The sequence below is a fragment of the Artibeus jamaicensis genome, unplaced genomic scaffold (genome assembly GCF_021234435.1).
Source record: "Artibeus jamaicensis isolate MK-2021 breed Jamaican fruit bat unplaced genomic scaffold, CSHL_Jam_final contig_76, whole genome shotgun sequence".
Lineage (NCBI taxonomy): Eukaryota > Metazoa > Chordata > Mammalia > Chiroptera > Phyllostomidae > Artibeus > Artibeus jamaicensis.
This window is the reverse complement of record NW_026521954.1, coordinates 12,250,544-12,268,900: the sequence shown is the minus strand read 5'-3', so window position 1 is coordinate 12,268,900 and position 18,357 is coordinate 12,250,544. Positions and strand designations below refer to the sequence as shown.

Genomic DNA, 18,357 nt, shown 5'->3' with positions numbered 1-18,357 from the left:
GGCGCAAACTGCTCATTGCCTCCAAGTCTTCTCCTGTCCTCTTATTTATTATTCTAACCACTCGATAAGGACACTTAACATAATATCTGCCTTCTTAGCAAACTTTCAGTACACAATACAGTATTGTTAACCACAGGTGCTATGCTGCACAAGAGATCTCCAGACCTTATTCATCTTGCATAACCCAAAATGTTTACCTTTAACTGATACCTCTCCACTTCCCCTTCCCTCCTGCCCCTGGACACCACCGTTCTCCTCTCTGCTTTTAAGAGTTTGACTATTTAATATTCACCATATGAGTGGTATCATGACACTTTTTAAAGCTTCATTCTTATTTAGTTAAATTCCATTGAGGGAAAAAAATATCAATGCCATGTCCAGGTAGATTCATTCATGACTCCTTAAACTTTTTAGTAATACCATGCATTCGATTAAGACTTCTTTATGCTCACTACATGATTCTCCCGGTGTCAGACAAACAACCCACCCTCCCTCCAGGTACCAGGCATTGGGACAAAACACCTCAAGAAGTCAGAGAAAGGCTATAGGGTATGAAAACATTCTGCAGAAAAGGCAGTGGTAAAATGGTACTGACACCAGAGACCACTGCTATGCTATACTGTATTACATTTTTATCAACACTAAATACACAGCTGGGGTCAGGTCTATTGTTGACCTAAACATTAAACATTAGTACTAGCAGAACAGGAGTTCTTGAAAGTTAAAAACAGAACCATAAGATCTTAACTAAAGTCAGCACAGGTATGACTGGCAACTGTCTTAATAATGCAGCAGGTTATTTTAGGTCAGTTAGTACTTTTGTTTAATCTAAGGAGTGAAGGTATGTACCTCTTTTCATGCAGAATAGCAAGCATTAAAATGTTTTTGGCTGGAGGCTTGGGAAAGCTTAGAACTCACTAGTAATTTCCAAACTAAGTCTTCATAGCCTGATTCCACTATTTCAGAATGTCTAGAGCAAATTATCTGGGTAACTGTTAACAATGCCAGTATCCCAAGTGTGCCCCAGCCCATAATGCCCATTACACAATAGAAATCAATGAATAATAGATCTTGGCATCACGAGGCATCAAATTCATGATGTATGTGTGCATCTCTGAGTGTGTGAACACTTTAGTGTTGAACCACTTGGAAAGTTCTTAGAATACTACATTTTAATTGGGAAGATTTAAACCAAAAAGTTTATTTTTACCTAATAAACAATGTGTTTGGGGACTTCCGCCAAGATGGAGACGTAGGTGGAGGAACCACCTCGCCTCTGTGCACAACCAAATCTAAGAACAACTATTTTTAACAGCAGTCACAACCAAGCCACACGGAAAATCGACAATACGGAGTCCAAAGGACAACTAGATACTCAGCTGGACCGGTACGAGGAGCGAGGCCAGCAGCGGAGCAGGTTAGCAAGAAGAAATTCCAGGGGTGGTGCACGGTGCGAGCAGGCAACCGAGGGCGCTGATCGCAGCGAGCTGGCTGCCGGAGCGCACAGGGAAGAGGCGCGGTGGGTGGGTCGGTCGGTCGCACACATTTACCACATTTACGTGCGGAGAAACCAGTGAGAAGGGAAGCCGGCGCGGGGCAGCAGGCTCGCACAATTCCGATAAACAAGGCCCAGGCGTGTGGAGTGACTGGATGCGCTGGGCTAGCGGAGAGGACCGCCATTGCTCCCTCTCTGACCACGCCCCCACACACAGCGTCACAAACCAGCGACCTGGGTCTCCCCGTCCTGGTAAACAACTAAGGCTTCGCTCCGCTCACTTAACAGCACGAATAGACCAAAAATGGCTCTAGGACAACTCAGAGCCCCAGAACCGATAGACCTAAGTGATGAAGAAATAGCCAGTCTTTCAGATGCACAGTTCAAAGCACTGGTTATCAGGATCCTTACAGAACTGGTTGATTTTAGTCACAAATTAGAGAAACATATGGAAGCTAAACTAATTGAAATGAATGGTGATACAAAGGATACCAATAGTAATGGAAAGAAAACTGGGACTCAAATCAAGGGAGTGGACCAGAAGGAAGAAAAAAATGATCAAACAGAAAGGAATGAAGAAATAAGAATTCAGAAAAATGAGGAGAAGCTTAGGAACCTCCAGGACATCTTTAAACATTCCAACATCCGAATTATAGGGGTACCAGAAGGGGGAAAGGCACAGCCACCAGTGGAAAACTTATTTGTACAGATAATAAAGGAGAATTTCCCCAAGCTAGCAAAGGAAATAGACTTCCAAGAAATCCAGGAAGCTCAGAGAGTCCCAAAGAAGTTGGACTCAAGAAGGAACACACCAAGGCACATCATAATTACATTAGCCAAGATTAAAATGAAGGAGAGAATCCTAGAGGCAGCAAGAGCTAAGGGGACAGTCACCTACAAAGGAGTTCCCATCAGACTGTCAGCTGATTTCTCAAAAGAGACCTTACAGGCAAGAAGGGGCTGGAAAGAGGTATTCCAAGTCATGAAAACCAAAGATCTACAACCAAGATTGCTCTACCCAGCAAAACTTTCATTTAGAATGGAAGGACAGATAAAGTGCTTCTCAGATAAGACCAAATTCAAGGAGTTCATCATCACCAAGCCCTTATTATATGAAATGTTAAAGGGACTTACCTAAGAAAAAGAAGATAAAAAAGATGAACAGTGAAAGGACAGCAAACTCACAGTTATTAAGAACCACACCTAAAACAAAAGCAAACTAAGAGGACAGCTAGATCAGGAGCAGAACCATAGAAATGAAGATCTCACGGAGGGTTAGCAACAGGGGAGTGGGAGGAGGGGAAGGGGGGGAGAAGGTACAGAAAATAAGTAGCATAGACAGTAGATAGAAAATAGATAGGGGGAAGGGTAAGAATAGTAGGGGAAATACAGAATCTAAAGAATTTGAGATATGTGTTCATGAACTAAAGGGGGAAATGGTGGGGGAGGGGTATGCAGGGTGGAGGGGAATGGAGGGGGGAATAGAGCAAATGTAATGGCATAATCAATAAAAAAAGTTAAAAAACAAACAAACAAAAAAAAACCAATGTGTTTGGACAGATTGAATAAAGCCATGGTAATGTACATCCCAGGAGCATATATGGGTGGGAGACATTCTTTGGGGAAGCTGGTGGTTTATTATTGTAAAGTAAGAGAAAACAGTAATAATGTTAACAGGGCTTCTGAGAATTTGATAAGCGGCATTCATTCTATAGCTGTGGGAAGCTCAAAGCTGAATATGCTGCAAGATTTTAGTTCTTGGATAGGAACACAAATGTATATAACAACTTACTCTTTCACCTTGGTTTTTATTTCTCTGCCCTATCAAAGTGGCGGTTCTATACATAGAAGTGGAGAATAAAACAGGAGCATCAGTTCTGAATTCTTGATATGGGTAGTTTGAAATGTTTTGGTATATGCACAGCAAGCACTTATATGAGTATATACGACAGAGTGAGTCAGAGCACACTGCTGTTCTCCACTACACTTATTCTTTGATAATGTCATCTAATCACATGGCTTTAAATGCCATCATATTTTAATGATTTCAAAATTTATTTCTTTGAATCAGAGCTATTTTGTGAATTCCAGACTTACAGTGTGATGTCTCCACTTGATTACCTGATTAGCATCTCCAATTCACATGTTTAAAAACCAAGTTCCCTTTATCTTCCCCCAAACCTGCTTTTTTCTACAGTCCCCATCTATCATGAGAAAGAGACACTCCATAGTGGATTGTCAAAGGTGTCCAAAAAGTCCGCGCTGCCTGTGCCCTGTGTGCTGTCTTCCATGGAAGAACCCTGTGAGGTTCTTCCTCGAATTCTCGCATCTAATCACTCAGCAGATCCTGTTGACTCTGCCATTTCTCACCATTTCTCACCACTTCTACAGCTACCACTCGGGGCTGAGCAACCATTAACTCTTGCCTGGGTTGCTACAATTGCCTCTTAACTGGTTTCCCTCTTTTTCCCATGCCCTCCAAAGTTTATTCTTGACATATCTGCCAGAGATCATAGAATTTCTCTCCTTAAAAACTCTCAAACAGCCCATCTTTCCAGGGGTAAAAGCCATATAATGGCCAACGGGGCCCTGCCTGATCTCCATCACCTCTCTGACCTCACTTCCTAGGGTTTTCTTCATTCCATCTGCAGAAGCCTCCTCACTCCTACTGCCTTAGGCTGTAGCGTGTGCGTTTTCTTCTGCTCGGAATGTTGCCCCAGGCTTTGGCTTTTGCTCTTCCTTCTGCCTGGAATGTTCTTTCAACAGATACCTACAATGGTTGCTTCCTATTCTAATTTCCTTCAGCTCTTTGGACAGTCCTCTTCTCTGCAGGGCCTTCCCTGACCATGCGACTTAAAACTGCAACCCTCACATCTCTCCGCAGACACATTTCAACTTCCTTGCCTGCATCCATTTTCTCCATAGCTCTTATCACTACCCAGAACACCACATATTGCCTGTGCTCACAGTACTGTCGGTCTGGACCACAGTACTGCAAGCGGCACAGTGACTGGCGTTAGTAACCGATTGGTGACGTATATACTAAACAAAGTAGTGCCCTTTGTGAACAAAAGAGCCTTATTACCACACAGAAAAATGATGATGTGCTTGTTGTTGAACTGACTCTGAGTCCATGTCACATTGAGTTTAAATCCTAAACCACTTTCCAGGTTTTAGGGTCACTCAACACACTAATAGCCTCAACTTTTAATTGGTTTTAAGGGAGAGTGAAATTTTTCATTATTTTAATAGCCAGGGTTGATTGGTTCCAGAGACTTCTTTTTTTGTGAATTATAAAGGTCATTTCACACTTTGTGTAAGGTGTATAAGATTGTAAACCTAAGATACTGAATTTTCTGTAATTGATAAACTTTAGATCATTCAATCATTCATTTAACTAATCCTTCTTTGAAATTATATAAATATTTATTTTGTACCACTTGTATGGGTGGTGAAGTCTATACGTTTTTCTCTTGCTATGGTAAGACCTATTTCTTTTATTTGTACCTGTTTAGTAAGTGAAGAAAAGACAGGAAGGGTACATTTAGGGAATGTGTGAATAATCTCATGACTTTAAAATCAGTCCATGTGCTGATGACTCCTACATTTAAATCTCCAGCCTGGGCTTTTCCTCTGAACTCAAGAGGTGTATATGCAGCTGCTCACCGATGCTTCCACTTGGACACCTAATTGAATCTCCAATTAAGCCTACCCCACACTGACCTTTTAATCTTATCCCTCTCCATTCCCAACCTGTCTTCTCATACCTCTCCCACCTTGGTTGATAACAACTCCATTCTTCTAGTTGCTTAAGGCAAAAATTTCAGTGTTCTCCTTGACTTTCTTCTTACACACTGTGCTGGGTTGGGCCATAAAGCCTGTTGATTCTACTTTTAAAATTTACCAAGAATTTCACTTTTTACCATCACTTCTGCCACTATTTTGACCCAAACTACCTTCATTTCTTGTCTGGATTGTTTTAGGAGCTTCCCAACTGTTGTCACTGCTCCTGCTATGAGGCAGCTAGAAGGATGGATGAAAATATGTGTCATGTGACATAAGAGTACTCAAAACCTTCCACTGGATTCTAAACACACTCGGGAGAAAGAGCTAAACTCTTACTATGGCCTGATAGACCCTGCATTTTCTGGCCCCTATTACTTCTCTTACACTTTCTACTGTTCTCTCCCTTAGTCTATTCTAGCCATGCTTTTACCTGTTTGCTATTCCTGGAATGAGCCACACACATCCCCTGTTTCTCCAAAACCTTCCTGCAGGCTGAGATCCTCTTTCCCCAGATATCCGTTGATAGTCTCACTTGGTTTAATACTTTGCTCAAAAGCCACTTTCCCCCTCCTTGCTTTTATTCTCCATTAGCAATCTAGCACACAATTTATTTTATTTATTTACCTCAAAGGGTATAATTTCATGAGGTGTCTTTTCTTTTTCTTTATTGTCGCATAGTAAATTTTGGCCAAATAGCACTAATTTGTCTTGATTAGAGAGATAACTTTAAACTATCTTCTTCTTCCTTTTGGATTTGCAATAATACTAGGAAAATGTGCTCTTTTTAAATCTGAACTCCATGTTCCCAGGCTCTCTGCTTTCCTTCCTTTTTCTCTTCTGACAGAAGGCTTGTTTCCAAACTCTCCTTTATTCATTTTATTCACCTAACTGCAAACACATTCCGGAATACCTTTGTGTAAATATTAAAACATTTAGACAAACACCTCATTTCGCCAGTTCCTGGCAGCTGTATTATGTGAAGTATGAGGTCATTGATAAACTCACTTGATACTAATTTTTTTAGGCAAGAACTTCTCACATCAAACTGTTTTCTTAGAATGGGTTAGCCCCATTTGATGGTGACAGATATTATTAAATGACAAATCAATCCTGGACATAGAGATTATTTTATTCATCTTGGATCCTAGCACCTAATATGGTATCTGCCCCCTGAAAGGCATTTACTATTTGAAAGCATGAAGAGTTTCTCTTAGTTCACAATGCCTTTTAAGTCTTGGTCCTCCTATGCCTCTGCCATTACTATTATGTCGAGCCTAATTTACTTACCTTCAGAGTTTGCCTGGCCATTGTTTTTTGTTTGATGCTAGTGTTACCGTCTGGGAACATTACTGCAGTGCACTAACATCCTGCCAGATCGCAGAAGGGATGTTTCAATCTTTGTTGGAGGGAGGTTTGCTGAGCTCTGTGGCTGCCCTGTGTGGCAGTGGCTGAGATGTCGTGACTTGTTTCAGATCCCTCAGGTTGCTTTTGGGCATGACTTAATAATGCCTTGCTCAATGCCTTGAATCCATAGCTTTTAAAAAAGGTCTTGGTGGGGTTTCTCTGTTTCCACAGAGGTGGTAGACATGGCTGGAAGCTGCAGGCTGCAGGTGGACAGTTGGGAAGTGCCTTTGGCTCCCTTTCACTTGCTGGCTCAGCTCATGCATGCTTAATGCCACTGCTGTTGAGGGATCTGGCTCCCCTGGCAGCTGCCTGGAAAGGCAGGTGGCATGATTCAAAAGTCTGGGGGAGTTCATGTCTACTGCAGTAACCTTTCACTGATGGGAGCCAGGTCTCCTCCCTTTCTCTGTTCCCAATCTCACGCCCAAATGCCACGATCTCCCAAGTTCTTTATGGAGACATCTCATGAGACTGAGCAGCCAGTGCTCTTTGTTGCAACTGGTGGCCAGCTCAATAGTTCATCTCTTTGATTTTTTTTCTACCTCCTTCCCTCCTGCATTTCTTCTTTCCTCTCATTCTTGCTTCTCTGAGGTTTTACTTTCTAAGAAATTGTTGTTATATAAGCCTTTATCTCAGGTTTTCTTGTGAACCTAGATTAAAATATCACCATTGACTGTCCCCTCAGACATAAGGCTCTGTGAAGATTTTTATGTGCTTATTCTTTGTTTTTTCTTGTGTTCTTTCTTTCCACTTTCCTCTTGTGTACTATGTGACTGAAAAAAGATCTTGTACTTAACACTATCAAGGGCTTAGATAATAATTGCTAACTATGCACTGGAAACTTTTATAATTGTTTTTAGCTCAAAATAACCCTGTCTAGGTATTGATAGTATTGCCTTTTACAGAAGGGGAAACTGAGGTTAATGTGTTTAGTAACTTGGCCAAAGTCACACGGTTAGTAAATGAGGGTGTGAACCCCAGAATCCATATTACTGTTGAAAAAATTTATTAAGTTAATCATTGTGGCATTGGTTAATAAGTAACATAGTTTCAAGTGTATAATTTTATAACAGTTCATCTCTATATTGCACTGTGTGTTCACCGCCAAAAGTCAAGTCTCCTTCCATCACCATATATTTGACCCCCTTCACTCTTTTCTACTCCCCACCTACTTTCCCCTCTGGTAACCACCATACTGTTCTCTCTGTGTATATGAGTTTTTTTTGGTGGTCTTCTTTATTGCTTTCTGTTTTATATCACACATATGAGTGAAATCACATGGTTCTTGACTGTTTCCACCTAACTTATTTTGGTTAGCGTGATATTCTCAAGATCCATCTATGTTGTCATAAATGACATTATTTCACCTTTTCTTATGGCTTAGTAGTATTTTATTGTGTATATGTACCACATGTTCTTTATTCCATCATCTATGGAAGGACACTTAGGTTGTCTCCATGTCTTGGCCACTGTGAATAATGCTGCCATGAATATAGGGGTCTATCCATCTATCTATCTATCTATCATCTATCTATCTTTAAAAATAAAAGTTTACAAAATTTCAGGTAGATACTCAGAAGAAGAATTGCTAGGCCATATGCTAACTCTAAATTTAGTGAGGAAACTCCATGCCATATTAATGACCAAACTGGCTGTATCAATTTATAATACATTCCCACTAGAGGTGTATGAGAGTTCCTTTTTCTCTATAACCTTTCCAACACTTGTTACTTCTTGTCTGCTTGATAATAGCCATTCTAACAGGTATGAGGTGGTACATTATTATGGTTTTGAAACACATTTTCCTAATAGCTAGTGAAGTTGAACAACTTTTCATATAGCTGTTGGCCATTTGTATGTCTTCTTGGGAGAAGTGTCTCTGCCCATTTTTTAATTGGATATTTTTTGTTGTTGAATTGTATGAGTTCTTCATATATTTTTGATATTGGCCCCTTATTAAAGGAATTGTTAACAAATTATTTCCCCCATTTAGTCAGTTGTCTTTTCGTTGTTGTTGTTTTTTTTGCTGTGCAGAAGCTTTTTAGTTTGATATAGTTCCATTTGTTTACTTTTGTTTTTACTTCGCTTGCCTTTGAGGTCAAATTCATAAAATCCTCTCTAAGACCAAGATCCATTTAGGTTAGTACCTAAATTTTCTTCTATGTATTGTATTGCTTCAGGTCTTGTATTTACATCTTTGATCCATTTTGAGTTAATTTTTGTGTATGATGACAAATAGCAGTCAAGTCTGGTTTCATTCTTCTGCATGTGACATTCCAATTTTCTCAGCCCCAGTTATTGAAGATTTCTTTTCTTTTTTGTATGTTTTTGGCTCCTTTGTTGAAAATTATTTGCCTGTATATAGTAGGTTTATTTCTCGGTTCTCTTCCATTGGTTTGTGTGTGTGGTTTTTTGCCAACACCATGCTGTTTGATTATTGTAGTATAATGTAGTATAATTTGAAATCAGGGAGTGTGATACCTCCAAACTTGTTCTTTTTTCCCCCTCAGGATTCCTTTGGCTTTTCAGGGTCTCTTGTGGTTCCATACAAATTTGATAATATCTTGTTCTCTTTTTTAAAAAATGTCATTGGAATTTTGATGGGGATTGCATTAAATCTGTATATTTCTTTGGGTGATATGGCCATTTTAACTATGTCAAGAATCTACATTCTTAAAGACATCATTCCTCAAATAAGCCTCCAGTAAAGACCTGGCTTTCCTGGAACCTAGAGAGAGGAGCTCCTCTTTTTACACAGAGTTTAGATTCCAAATGGCTGTACTTAGGGCCATTGTTTTTTATTTAGACTTAATGAGAGGAGTTTTCAACGTGCAGTTTCTGGATGCATTTTCCACTAAAGAGGGAGGTAGGCAACTTGAAACTTTAAAACAGGTCTACTTTTCTCCTCCTAGCTCATGTATGTTCTATGCTATCTTTTTCCAAAATACATGTTTTGTATACTTTGAAATTGAGGGTATGTAATTCCCTCCTAGGTAATTTCTTCAAGTGTTGTAAGGAACCTGTTAGTAACTTCGTGCCCCATAACTCAGACATTATGAACATTTGGTGCTTGGGATGCATGGAACTGCACTTTTCCAGAAACATGTATTTTACCAACCTAGCCTTGGTTCTAGAACAAACGTTTGGTCTTCTGTGACTTAAGATTAGGTTTAGTAGGCATCTGACTTCCCAATTTAGTCTCTTTCGTCATACTTAAAAACTTTTGCATTCTGTCAATCACTTTTTCAATGTCTTGTTGTCAAGAGCATAGGCGTACCATCTCACGTTTTACCTGTTTGCCTTTTGCGTTCGCAACTGTCATTACTAAGCAGTCATCTTTGTGCAAATGAGCAGTTCTCGTTTTCTTGTGATTTTCAGTTGTGAGTATCTATCTCCTTTTGTTTTCATCACAACGTTACTCAGTTCACAGTAACTGTCAGTACTCCTACTACTTTAACGCTTATCAGGTATTACACAGAACACCTCAAATTAAGTAGTCTTAGAGCAAACATCCTTTTAAATAGAAACAACCCCATGAGCCCACTGACTCACTTGGCTTTGGTGGGCAACGTTGAGTTTCTTTTGTTCTGTTTTGCGGCTTTTTAAAAAAACGATGTGAAGAAGTTAAAAATTCTTAGTGAGTTTTTGATTTCCTACTGCGGATGTAGGACACCTTTCAAATGACTTCCTCAACGCATTGAAAGATGGGAAGATGAGGTTTACCACCATCACTAAACTAGTCGAGGAAAATCCCATGCCTTATTGGCTTTAGGGAGAAAGAATCTTGCTAATGAGTTACTCCCACTGTGTCATTTTTCTTTTCTTAGTGCTTTCATTCAACCATTTTTATTTGCTGGGGCTTCATTTACTGTTTGGATCCTGGGGCCGATAACATCACTCAGAGATGTTTCGCAAGTTCTCTGGACTTTAATTCCCTTACAAGCTTGTGTGGGAGTTGGTGGAAAAACAAAGTGGTTGGTACTCAACACGACTTCCACCAAAAAGAACTCTTATGCATTTCTCCAAGAGGCTTAACCGTGATGAGCAGAAGAGACCTGCTCCCGGATGGCGCTCATATTCCAGAAGCGCGGAGTGGAAGCTGAGAAATCCTACATGCAACCCGCCCTTTGAGTCAGAGGCGGGTCGGAGAAGCTAGTGAGCAGGCGTGTGGTCCGGCGAAACTCAGGAAGAAGCCCCTCTCGGTCAACCACAGCCGGAATTCCCCACTCCACTAGCTCCATCCCATCTCTTCTCACGCCCACCCACAGCCTCCGGAGTCCGCCCGCGCGGTAACGTCACCACGAGGCAGCCCCGAGGCCCCACGGATCCGCGGAGGGGCGCTCCGACGCTCCGCCCCTGAAGTGGAAGCCGGAAGCTGGGTGCGACGTCGTGGGGCGTCCCTTAACCGCGGAAGCCTAATAGCTGGCGCACCTGCAGGAAGGCGGCGGGAGACAGCGGGCATGCGCAAGGCTGCTGAGCGGCGCACGCGCTCTACTGGCCTCACCCGGCGGAGGTGATCCGGTTTTCCTGGTTGGAGTGGGTGGCGCGTCGTGGGCTGTCCTGGCTTGCGGGGAGAAGGAGGAGAAGAAGGAGATGGGGAGGGACCCCGACTCTTGCGAAGGATGGGTTTGCTTTTGGGATAGAGAGGAGCTGAGTGGACGGATCCCGTTGTGCATTTGTGCTGGCTGTGCCTCCCGGAGTAAGGGAATTATCTGTCGAAAGATGAAACCAAACCACCACGCAAAATGCAATGAGCTTATTCTAAGCCTGGAACACTGGCTGTACACGACTAGAGCCTGGGACCAGTTCTCCCTAAAGGGATGACAACGTATCTGTATGACAGACACTGCCTTGCTGACAACCTTGTGGGGCATTATTACAAGACCCCTAATTTCCCCTCGGAAACCGAGTACAGATTAATTTGTCTACCGGTCACACGGCAGAAAAAGGGTGGAGTTGCCATTTCCATCAGATTTGTCTGATTCGAAAACTCAGAGCTGTCTACCAGATGCTTGGAACTCATGAACGGGTGAAAAGCAGATAGTAAAGACATTCTGTAAATAAATGGCAAACGTGAATTTTAGATGTTAAGAGATATAAACCAGGCTGGAGGAGACAGGTGGGGCAGGAAAAGGGGGTAGATTTTGAGTGGTATTTGGCAAGAAAAAAGGAGAGAAGAAAGGAAAGGTTTTGGGAAGCAAGGAAAGGAAAGCAAAGGCTTGGAAGTGGGAGAGGAAACCTGAGAGAAAAGGGGAGTATTTACCTTAAAGGGAATCTTTTCTGTTTGGCTTGCAAATAGATGATCTGTTAATTCCAGAGACAGGCTTGTCTTCCAGAGCAATGGACTTTCTCTTTTCTGCACAAAAGTATATGCTAGATGCACAGTGATACCTCTGTCTGTTCAGCAAGAAGACACATTCCAGCTTATTTCACAGTCGGAAACTTCTGTACTGGTGACAAAGATGAAACAGGTTGGGGAATTTATTGCTGGACACCGGCTTGCCTGAGAGAGCTTTCTTCAGTGCTTTCAGCTTCCCTGTCTCCTTTATGGCTACAGTGATGAGAGGAATAAACACTTAACCCCAAATCCAGTATCCTGTCAGTGTCAACATCCTGTCTTTCAAAGAAAGAAAAAAATCCTACGTCATGTTTGTTTATAAAAGGTTGGCTTCAGTTGTTTTTTTAATGTGTTCATGGTTTTATGCTGCTTTTACTGCTCTAACACAGCTTATCTACCCAATTTAGCAACTGATTACTACCTTGTATTGGCCTGCAATTGTTTATAGGTGTAAATTATCTTCTAAGCAAGGTAAGATTCCTCAGACAGGGACTATGTTCTCTATCTTATACCCATGAGTACTGATTTAAATGACTTTTTCAAGTGTCTCTTTTCTACCCTGTTGAATCCTCACAATTCAGTAACCTGCCTGTAACATACTAGCACTCAGTAAATATTAAATGAATGAAATGATGTCTTCTGGAGATATTATTTGTTATTTTCTCGGTTCTCTAGCATAATTATGCCCTTTTTGGTGGACATTCAGCAAAGGTGTGACCTAATTGCTGTGCCTCTTAGCAGGGGAAACATAATCTCCCTGTTGCCCTATAAAGAATTGCCACCTGAACATCATGTCCCCAAGAAGTCTGTCAAGAAATAATTGTTGAGAGACTGACTAGCCTCAAAGAAATTCTTGATTCTTCCCTGAACTGTGCATGACACTTCCACAATGGTGCTTCATTCGAGGCAGGTGAAGGCAACTCAAGTCTGAACCACCTTTCTTCTGCCAACGTATTCAGCTGACAGTAAAGACTCCATGGGGTGACCACGGGTAGGGGGAGAGGGGCTAGAGAAGGGATGAATTCAGGTACTGTTTGAATATAGGGGAGCTAGAGGCTAGAGCAAATTTCAGTATTTCCATTTAGTGGTGCTAAATCTGACTCTCCCATTAATTAGTTGTGAGTGTGTGTTGCAAGTTATTTAACATTTCTGGGCCTTAGTTTCCTGATTTGTAAATGGATTTGATAAGGATAACGCCACAAAACCGTAAGTTATAATTTGTAAACTGGTAAAGCGCCGCACAGTGGCAAGCGTTTTAAGTGTTTGACGTGTAAATAAAACGCTGGTCTAGGGTAACCTCCACTTCTACATTGCTAGCCTCTTGGAAGCCCCACCTTTATTGAATTATGTTTTATAGCTGTTTCCAGTTACGAGGTTTCCCCGGACCCAAGCAATTATTTTTGCTGCGGTCTACAGGGCTATAAATCGCCCAAACGATTTGGGATGCCCATGCTATTCCAGCCGTCTCCTCACTGCCCATGCTCCGCCTGCAATCGTGGTGGGGGCGTGAGAAGGGTAGGTGGCACGCCTATGCTTCCTCCCACCTCGCCAGCTTTGCAGTTCAGCTAAATAGCTAGAAACAACTCCGCGGCCCTCGTCTCCTCCCCGGAACGCCTTCGGAGGCGGGGCTATGCCGCCACGCAGGCGCAGTGCGTCAGTGCCGCGCCTGCGCGGAGGAGGGACTGAAGGAGGCGGGGGATTGGTATGCAAGCGAGTGTGTGAGGGGTGGAGGCGACGGGGCAGACGGTGGTACTACGACAGGCGCGGGGCGGAGGGGCGGAGGGGATGCGCCGCGGCAGCCGCGGCTCAGGCTCCGGTGCTTGTGTTTGCAGGCGCCAGAGCAGTGAATCCCGGTTTCATTGCCGCAGCAGCGCGGTTGTCGCGCGCGGCTGAAGACGCTCTACCTCTCTGCTCTTCAGTTTTTTTTTTTAATAACCGGAACCAATGAACGCAGCTGGGACCTGGGCTCCGGTGGCTGCCGGTGCCGAGGGAACCAGGCTGGCGTCCGGCGGGAGCTCGCGTCCGAGGCGGTGGGGGCCGCCTGAGGAGTTGCAGGCGGCAGCACCTCGCGGAGCGAGCGAGCGGCGGGCGGCCGGGGCACCCGCGCGATATCTCCCCGCTCCTCCTCCTCCTAGTCCTCATCCCGCCACGACGCCCGGTCTGGCCTCGGGCTGGCTGCTGCGCCGGCATTGGGCTGCGCTGCTGCTGCTCTGGCTGCTGGCTGCCGGCGCGGCGGACGGATGCGAGCTGGTGCCCAGGAACCTCCGTGGGAGGCGGGCGGCGGGCTCTGCCGCGGCAGCCGCCTCCTCTCCCACTTCGGCGGCGGGCGAGAGCCCGGCGCTCCTGACAGGTGAGAGCCGGGTAGGGGGCGGCGGGTGGGGCTCTGTGGGTCTCTGCGGGACTCCCATCCTCGGGAGGGGCCCCTGCCCGAGCCAGGCGCCCGCTACTCGAAGGCCGCGGCCGGTGGAGCGACGCCGAGCCGGGCGCTCAGCGTCCTGACGGCCGCTTTGTCGGGGTCCCCTCACTCCGGACGCCTTCCTATTACCCGCACCCCCCGCACCCCACTTTCGACAGAGCCTCTCAACTGCGCTCGCCTCTCCGCCCTTTAGTCGGGCTCCCCAGTGTTCTGTGCTGAGCTATGCGGAGGTTCTCTTCTGTGCTGCAGAAGAGCAGCAGGGTCTGCAGGGTATTGGGCTGATTTTTTTTTTTTAAAGATGCTAGAAAAAGTCAGCAGCGGCAATGCGGTATTGAGTCGGCCTCTGATGCTGCTTTTGCAAAGGCAGCTGGCAGCGAGTTTTCAGGTTCAAAGCTCTGCTGAGCATAGTGTCCCAGGGGAGGTTGCTAAAATATTCTTTGAGAGCCTTAATACCTAGTGGTATTAGTGGTTCCGCATTAGTATGAGGAATTCCTCTAAGTCTGATGTGTATTTTTTGAGCGGTGGGAGGAAGGCCGTTCTTTAAATGATGGAAAGTATTTATTTGCTGCTGGGAGCATCAATAGGTGATCAAGGATGCGGAAAGCTCAGCAGGTAACAAGAAACGTACCTAAAATCTACCAAATGCAGGATATTCGGGGCTTGTATTTGAGCAGCACAGTTCTGATAGACTGTACTAGCACCTTTTTAATATAGAACGTTCTCGAAATTATTGAAAAGTTGAAAATATGTTTGATAAGTTTAGGTACAAAACTCTTTTTCAAGCCTTCCAATGTCATGTACAAGCAATGTATCATGGATTAAGTCATGATATAAGGATCTTAAAATGATTTCTTTTGTAGAAGTAGTGGACCTAATGTTTATCTTTTGTACTTTATTTTTAAAAGTAATCTGTAGGTTTTCTACATTAATTGCTAGACCAAAAAGGAAAAAGTAAAACAGAACAAGATGGTACATTGTTAACCTAACCGAAGTGATAGTCCAGCAGGCATCTGAAAGTTGCTAACAGCTGCTCTGGAAGTGTCCAGGAGCTATATTCTTGAGCGCAAAGAAGCTTTTCTCTGACAGGATGTTTACTATTCTAGAGAGGAGGGCCTTGGTAAACTTCACCAGCTCTTTGGGGGATGTAGAAAGCATAATGATCAGAATTTTTAACTTACTCTATCCCGAAATATCTCAACCCTTTTGAATGGAACTTGAAACATCATACCTATCACTGGGTAATTTGGATAAAATGATTACAGAATGGTTAATATTAGGAGTATAATGTAGTGTGAGTGAGAGGATAGGTTTGAGAGTCTTATTCTTGAATACTCTTTATTCTCCAAATAAAAATGTGGTGAAGAATAGTCAGGAAAGTAGCTCGATAAAATACAATGTGAAGGTTTATGCCTCGTGCAGGAGGAGGGAGGGAGTAGAAATATTTGAGCTGGAGTGCAGCTCTTGGTTTCTTGAGCAGAGAAGTTAGATTAAAAAATTTTGGCTAAAGTGTTTATCAATATGTAGTTGGTAGAAGGGCACATGATTCAGAAAACAGTATTTATTAACCACTAACAGTATATATTGTATACTATGTAGATTATATCAAGAAAATTACTTCAAAAGGAATTTTATTTTAATAACCTTTATAATCCTTCCTTTTGAATACTTAAATTTCTGAGACATTTGGACATTGTGAAAAAGGAAGGCTGATTGTTATTGGGTAAGAAGTCTGACTTTGTGCTGTAGTGCTTTAAATAAGTTTACTAAAATGATATTAACTCTGAAATTTATTTCTGATGTTCTTGTTCTTCTTTTTGGTAGAATGTAGGTTAAATATGTAACTTTTTAGTAAGTTAAATATGTCCATTTAAAGTTTAAGATAATCAAACTACATGATGTACAAGTTAAATTGTGGTCAGTTTAGTAAGTTTATGTAAATACAGTTTATAGCACTGGTATCTGGGAAAAGGTAGATTGAAAGGTAAAGTGAGAGCATATTAAAAATTTCTTTGAACTGTATGGTCTGTGTAGGGTTCCTATTCTTCTGATTGTATGAATAGGGCTTTCTTTTATGGTTTCCATTGGTAAAATGTTGTGCTAAACCCAGAACACAATTATTGCTGTTGCACACTTCAGGAAGCCATCCTGTAGACCGAACTTAGGTATTGCATTGTTAACGGATAGAAACGAAGTAGAGAGCATCAGTAATAAAACTAAGCTTCATGTGAATTTTGAAATTGAAAAATTATTGAAAGAATTCTGAGAGAATTGTTCTGTCTGCATGTTAAAGTTGTCAGTTAGCTGTGATTATCCTGAATAGCTCTGCAAGTGACAGACAAAATCACTTTTATCTTCTCTCTTCCTCTCCTGGTTGATATTTTTAATACCGACCTTTATAAACTTCATTAGAGTTTGCTTCTTACTAATAAGATTTAGAAAACATTCTTTTCCCCTGAAGTTACACTTCACAAACATTTTACTTTAGACATTTAGTGTGTTTTAAGACCAAATTGCCTTAAGTCATCTATTGCATAGTTTTGAGCAAGCAAATGTTCCTATAGAGACTATGACAGATCATCAAAATAAACAAAACTGTTGTCATAATGTTTAATTTCCTTTTCTCTTTTATATTACCTTTTCAAGATTCAGTGTACAAATATTTTGATAAGGGGAAACCAATATTTATAATACTGTGTAGTAAGGGCTTACATTATATGCATTAGGACTCTTTCTTGGAAAGCAATTGAAATTTAAAGCAGATAAGGCGTTGGTGACTGAGAGCTTGTTGATTGTGTTGGCAGAGTAGTACTTTTAATAACTTAAAATGTTACTCTATTTTTTTTCTTTTTCTTTCTTCTTTTTTTTTTTTTGCCTAACAGATTTAGAGTCATTGAGTTGATCCTAGTTGGGAGTGATGGATCTTATCGGCTATAGCCCCTGAGAAGTTTCTGAAAGGACAGTGAATATGCACACACACACAAATACACAAATATATTGCATATATAGAACATGATCTTCATTATGGCAAAACACAATAATTTAAATTAAAAATTCTTATGGAGTTACTTGTTTCATAATTTTGTAAAACAGATTTTAACTTTGGAAATATTTCTACCATTTTTTAAATGGATGGATGCAACCTTCTTTAGTTCCTAGTAAAAGTTTTATATCAATTATGATTTCACTAATTTTAAAAACATTTTAAAACATGTCTTTTGGAAGTACTAAAATTTCAATAAAAATTAAAAATAATTTTTCTTAGTTTGAAAGAAGTTTAGAAGAGCTTTAGCACTTTACTCATTAGTGCTAAACACATCTGTGCCTAGGGGTTTCATTAATTTAGATGAACGTATCTCACATGAGCATGATTGTCACTGGAAAAACTTTAAGCATCACTTTTATTTATTTATTTATTAAATATTTATTTATTTTTAGAGAGAGGGGAAGGACAAAGAAAGAGCGGGAGAGAAACACCAATGCATGGCTGCCTCCCATGTATTCCCTGATGGGAACCGGCCTGCAACCCAGGCATTTGTCCCGACTGGGAGTCAAACCGCGATCCTTTGATTCGCAGGCCGCGCTCAGTCCACTGAGCTACACCAGCCAGGGCTAAGCATCACTTTTAATGATCTCATGTTGCACCCTAATAACATTTACTCAGCAAATGTCATTTTTTATTAATGGTTTTTTGAGTGCAGTTTATATGTATTAGGTTGAGGAATATATTACAGTGAATATATTTGCTAATGTTTACAGTGGGACAATAGTTAAACTCAGTGTAGCTCATATAGTACTAGTCAAACTGTTTTTCTTCCTTTTGTGAAGTTGCTCTTCTGAATTTAGCTTATGATTTCCTGAAGCTGCCTTTGGATGGCTAGGTTTCCTGCTATATCTTTTTCCTTCCCTGTTGTTGTTATCGGT

The 18,357-nt window shown here is 41.9% G+C and overlaps 1 protein-coding gene across 2 annotated transcripts in view; it reads left to right on the top strand.

The window, feature by feature from the left end:
* The first annotated feature begins 13,749 nt into the window (after positions 1-13,749).
* Positions 13,750-18,357, top strand: part of STIM2 (stromal interaction molecule 2) — a 135,084-nt gene continuing 130,476 nt past the window's right edge. For both annotated transcript variants that reach the window (XM_037156730.2, XM_037156731.2), the window contains exon 1: positions 13,750-14,370. In XM_037156730.2, coding sequence (XP_037012625.2) covers positions 13,965-14,370 — 406 coding nt within the window. In that variant the 5' untranslated portion in view covers positions 13,750-13,964. The remainder of the gene's footprint in view (positions 14,371-18,357) is intronic.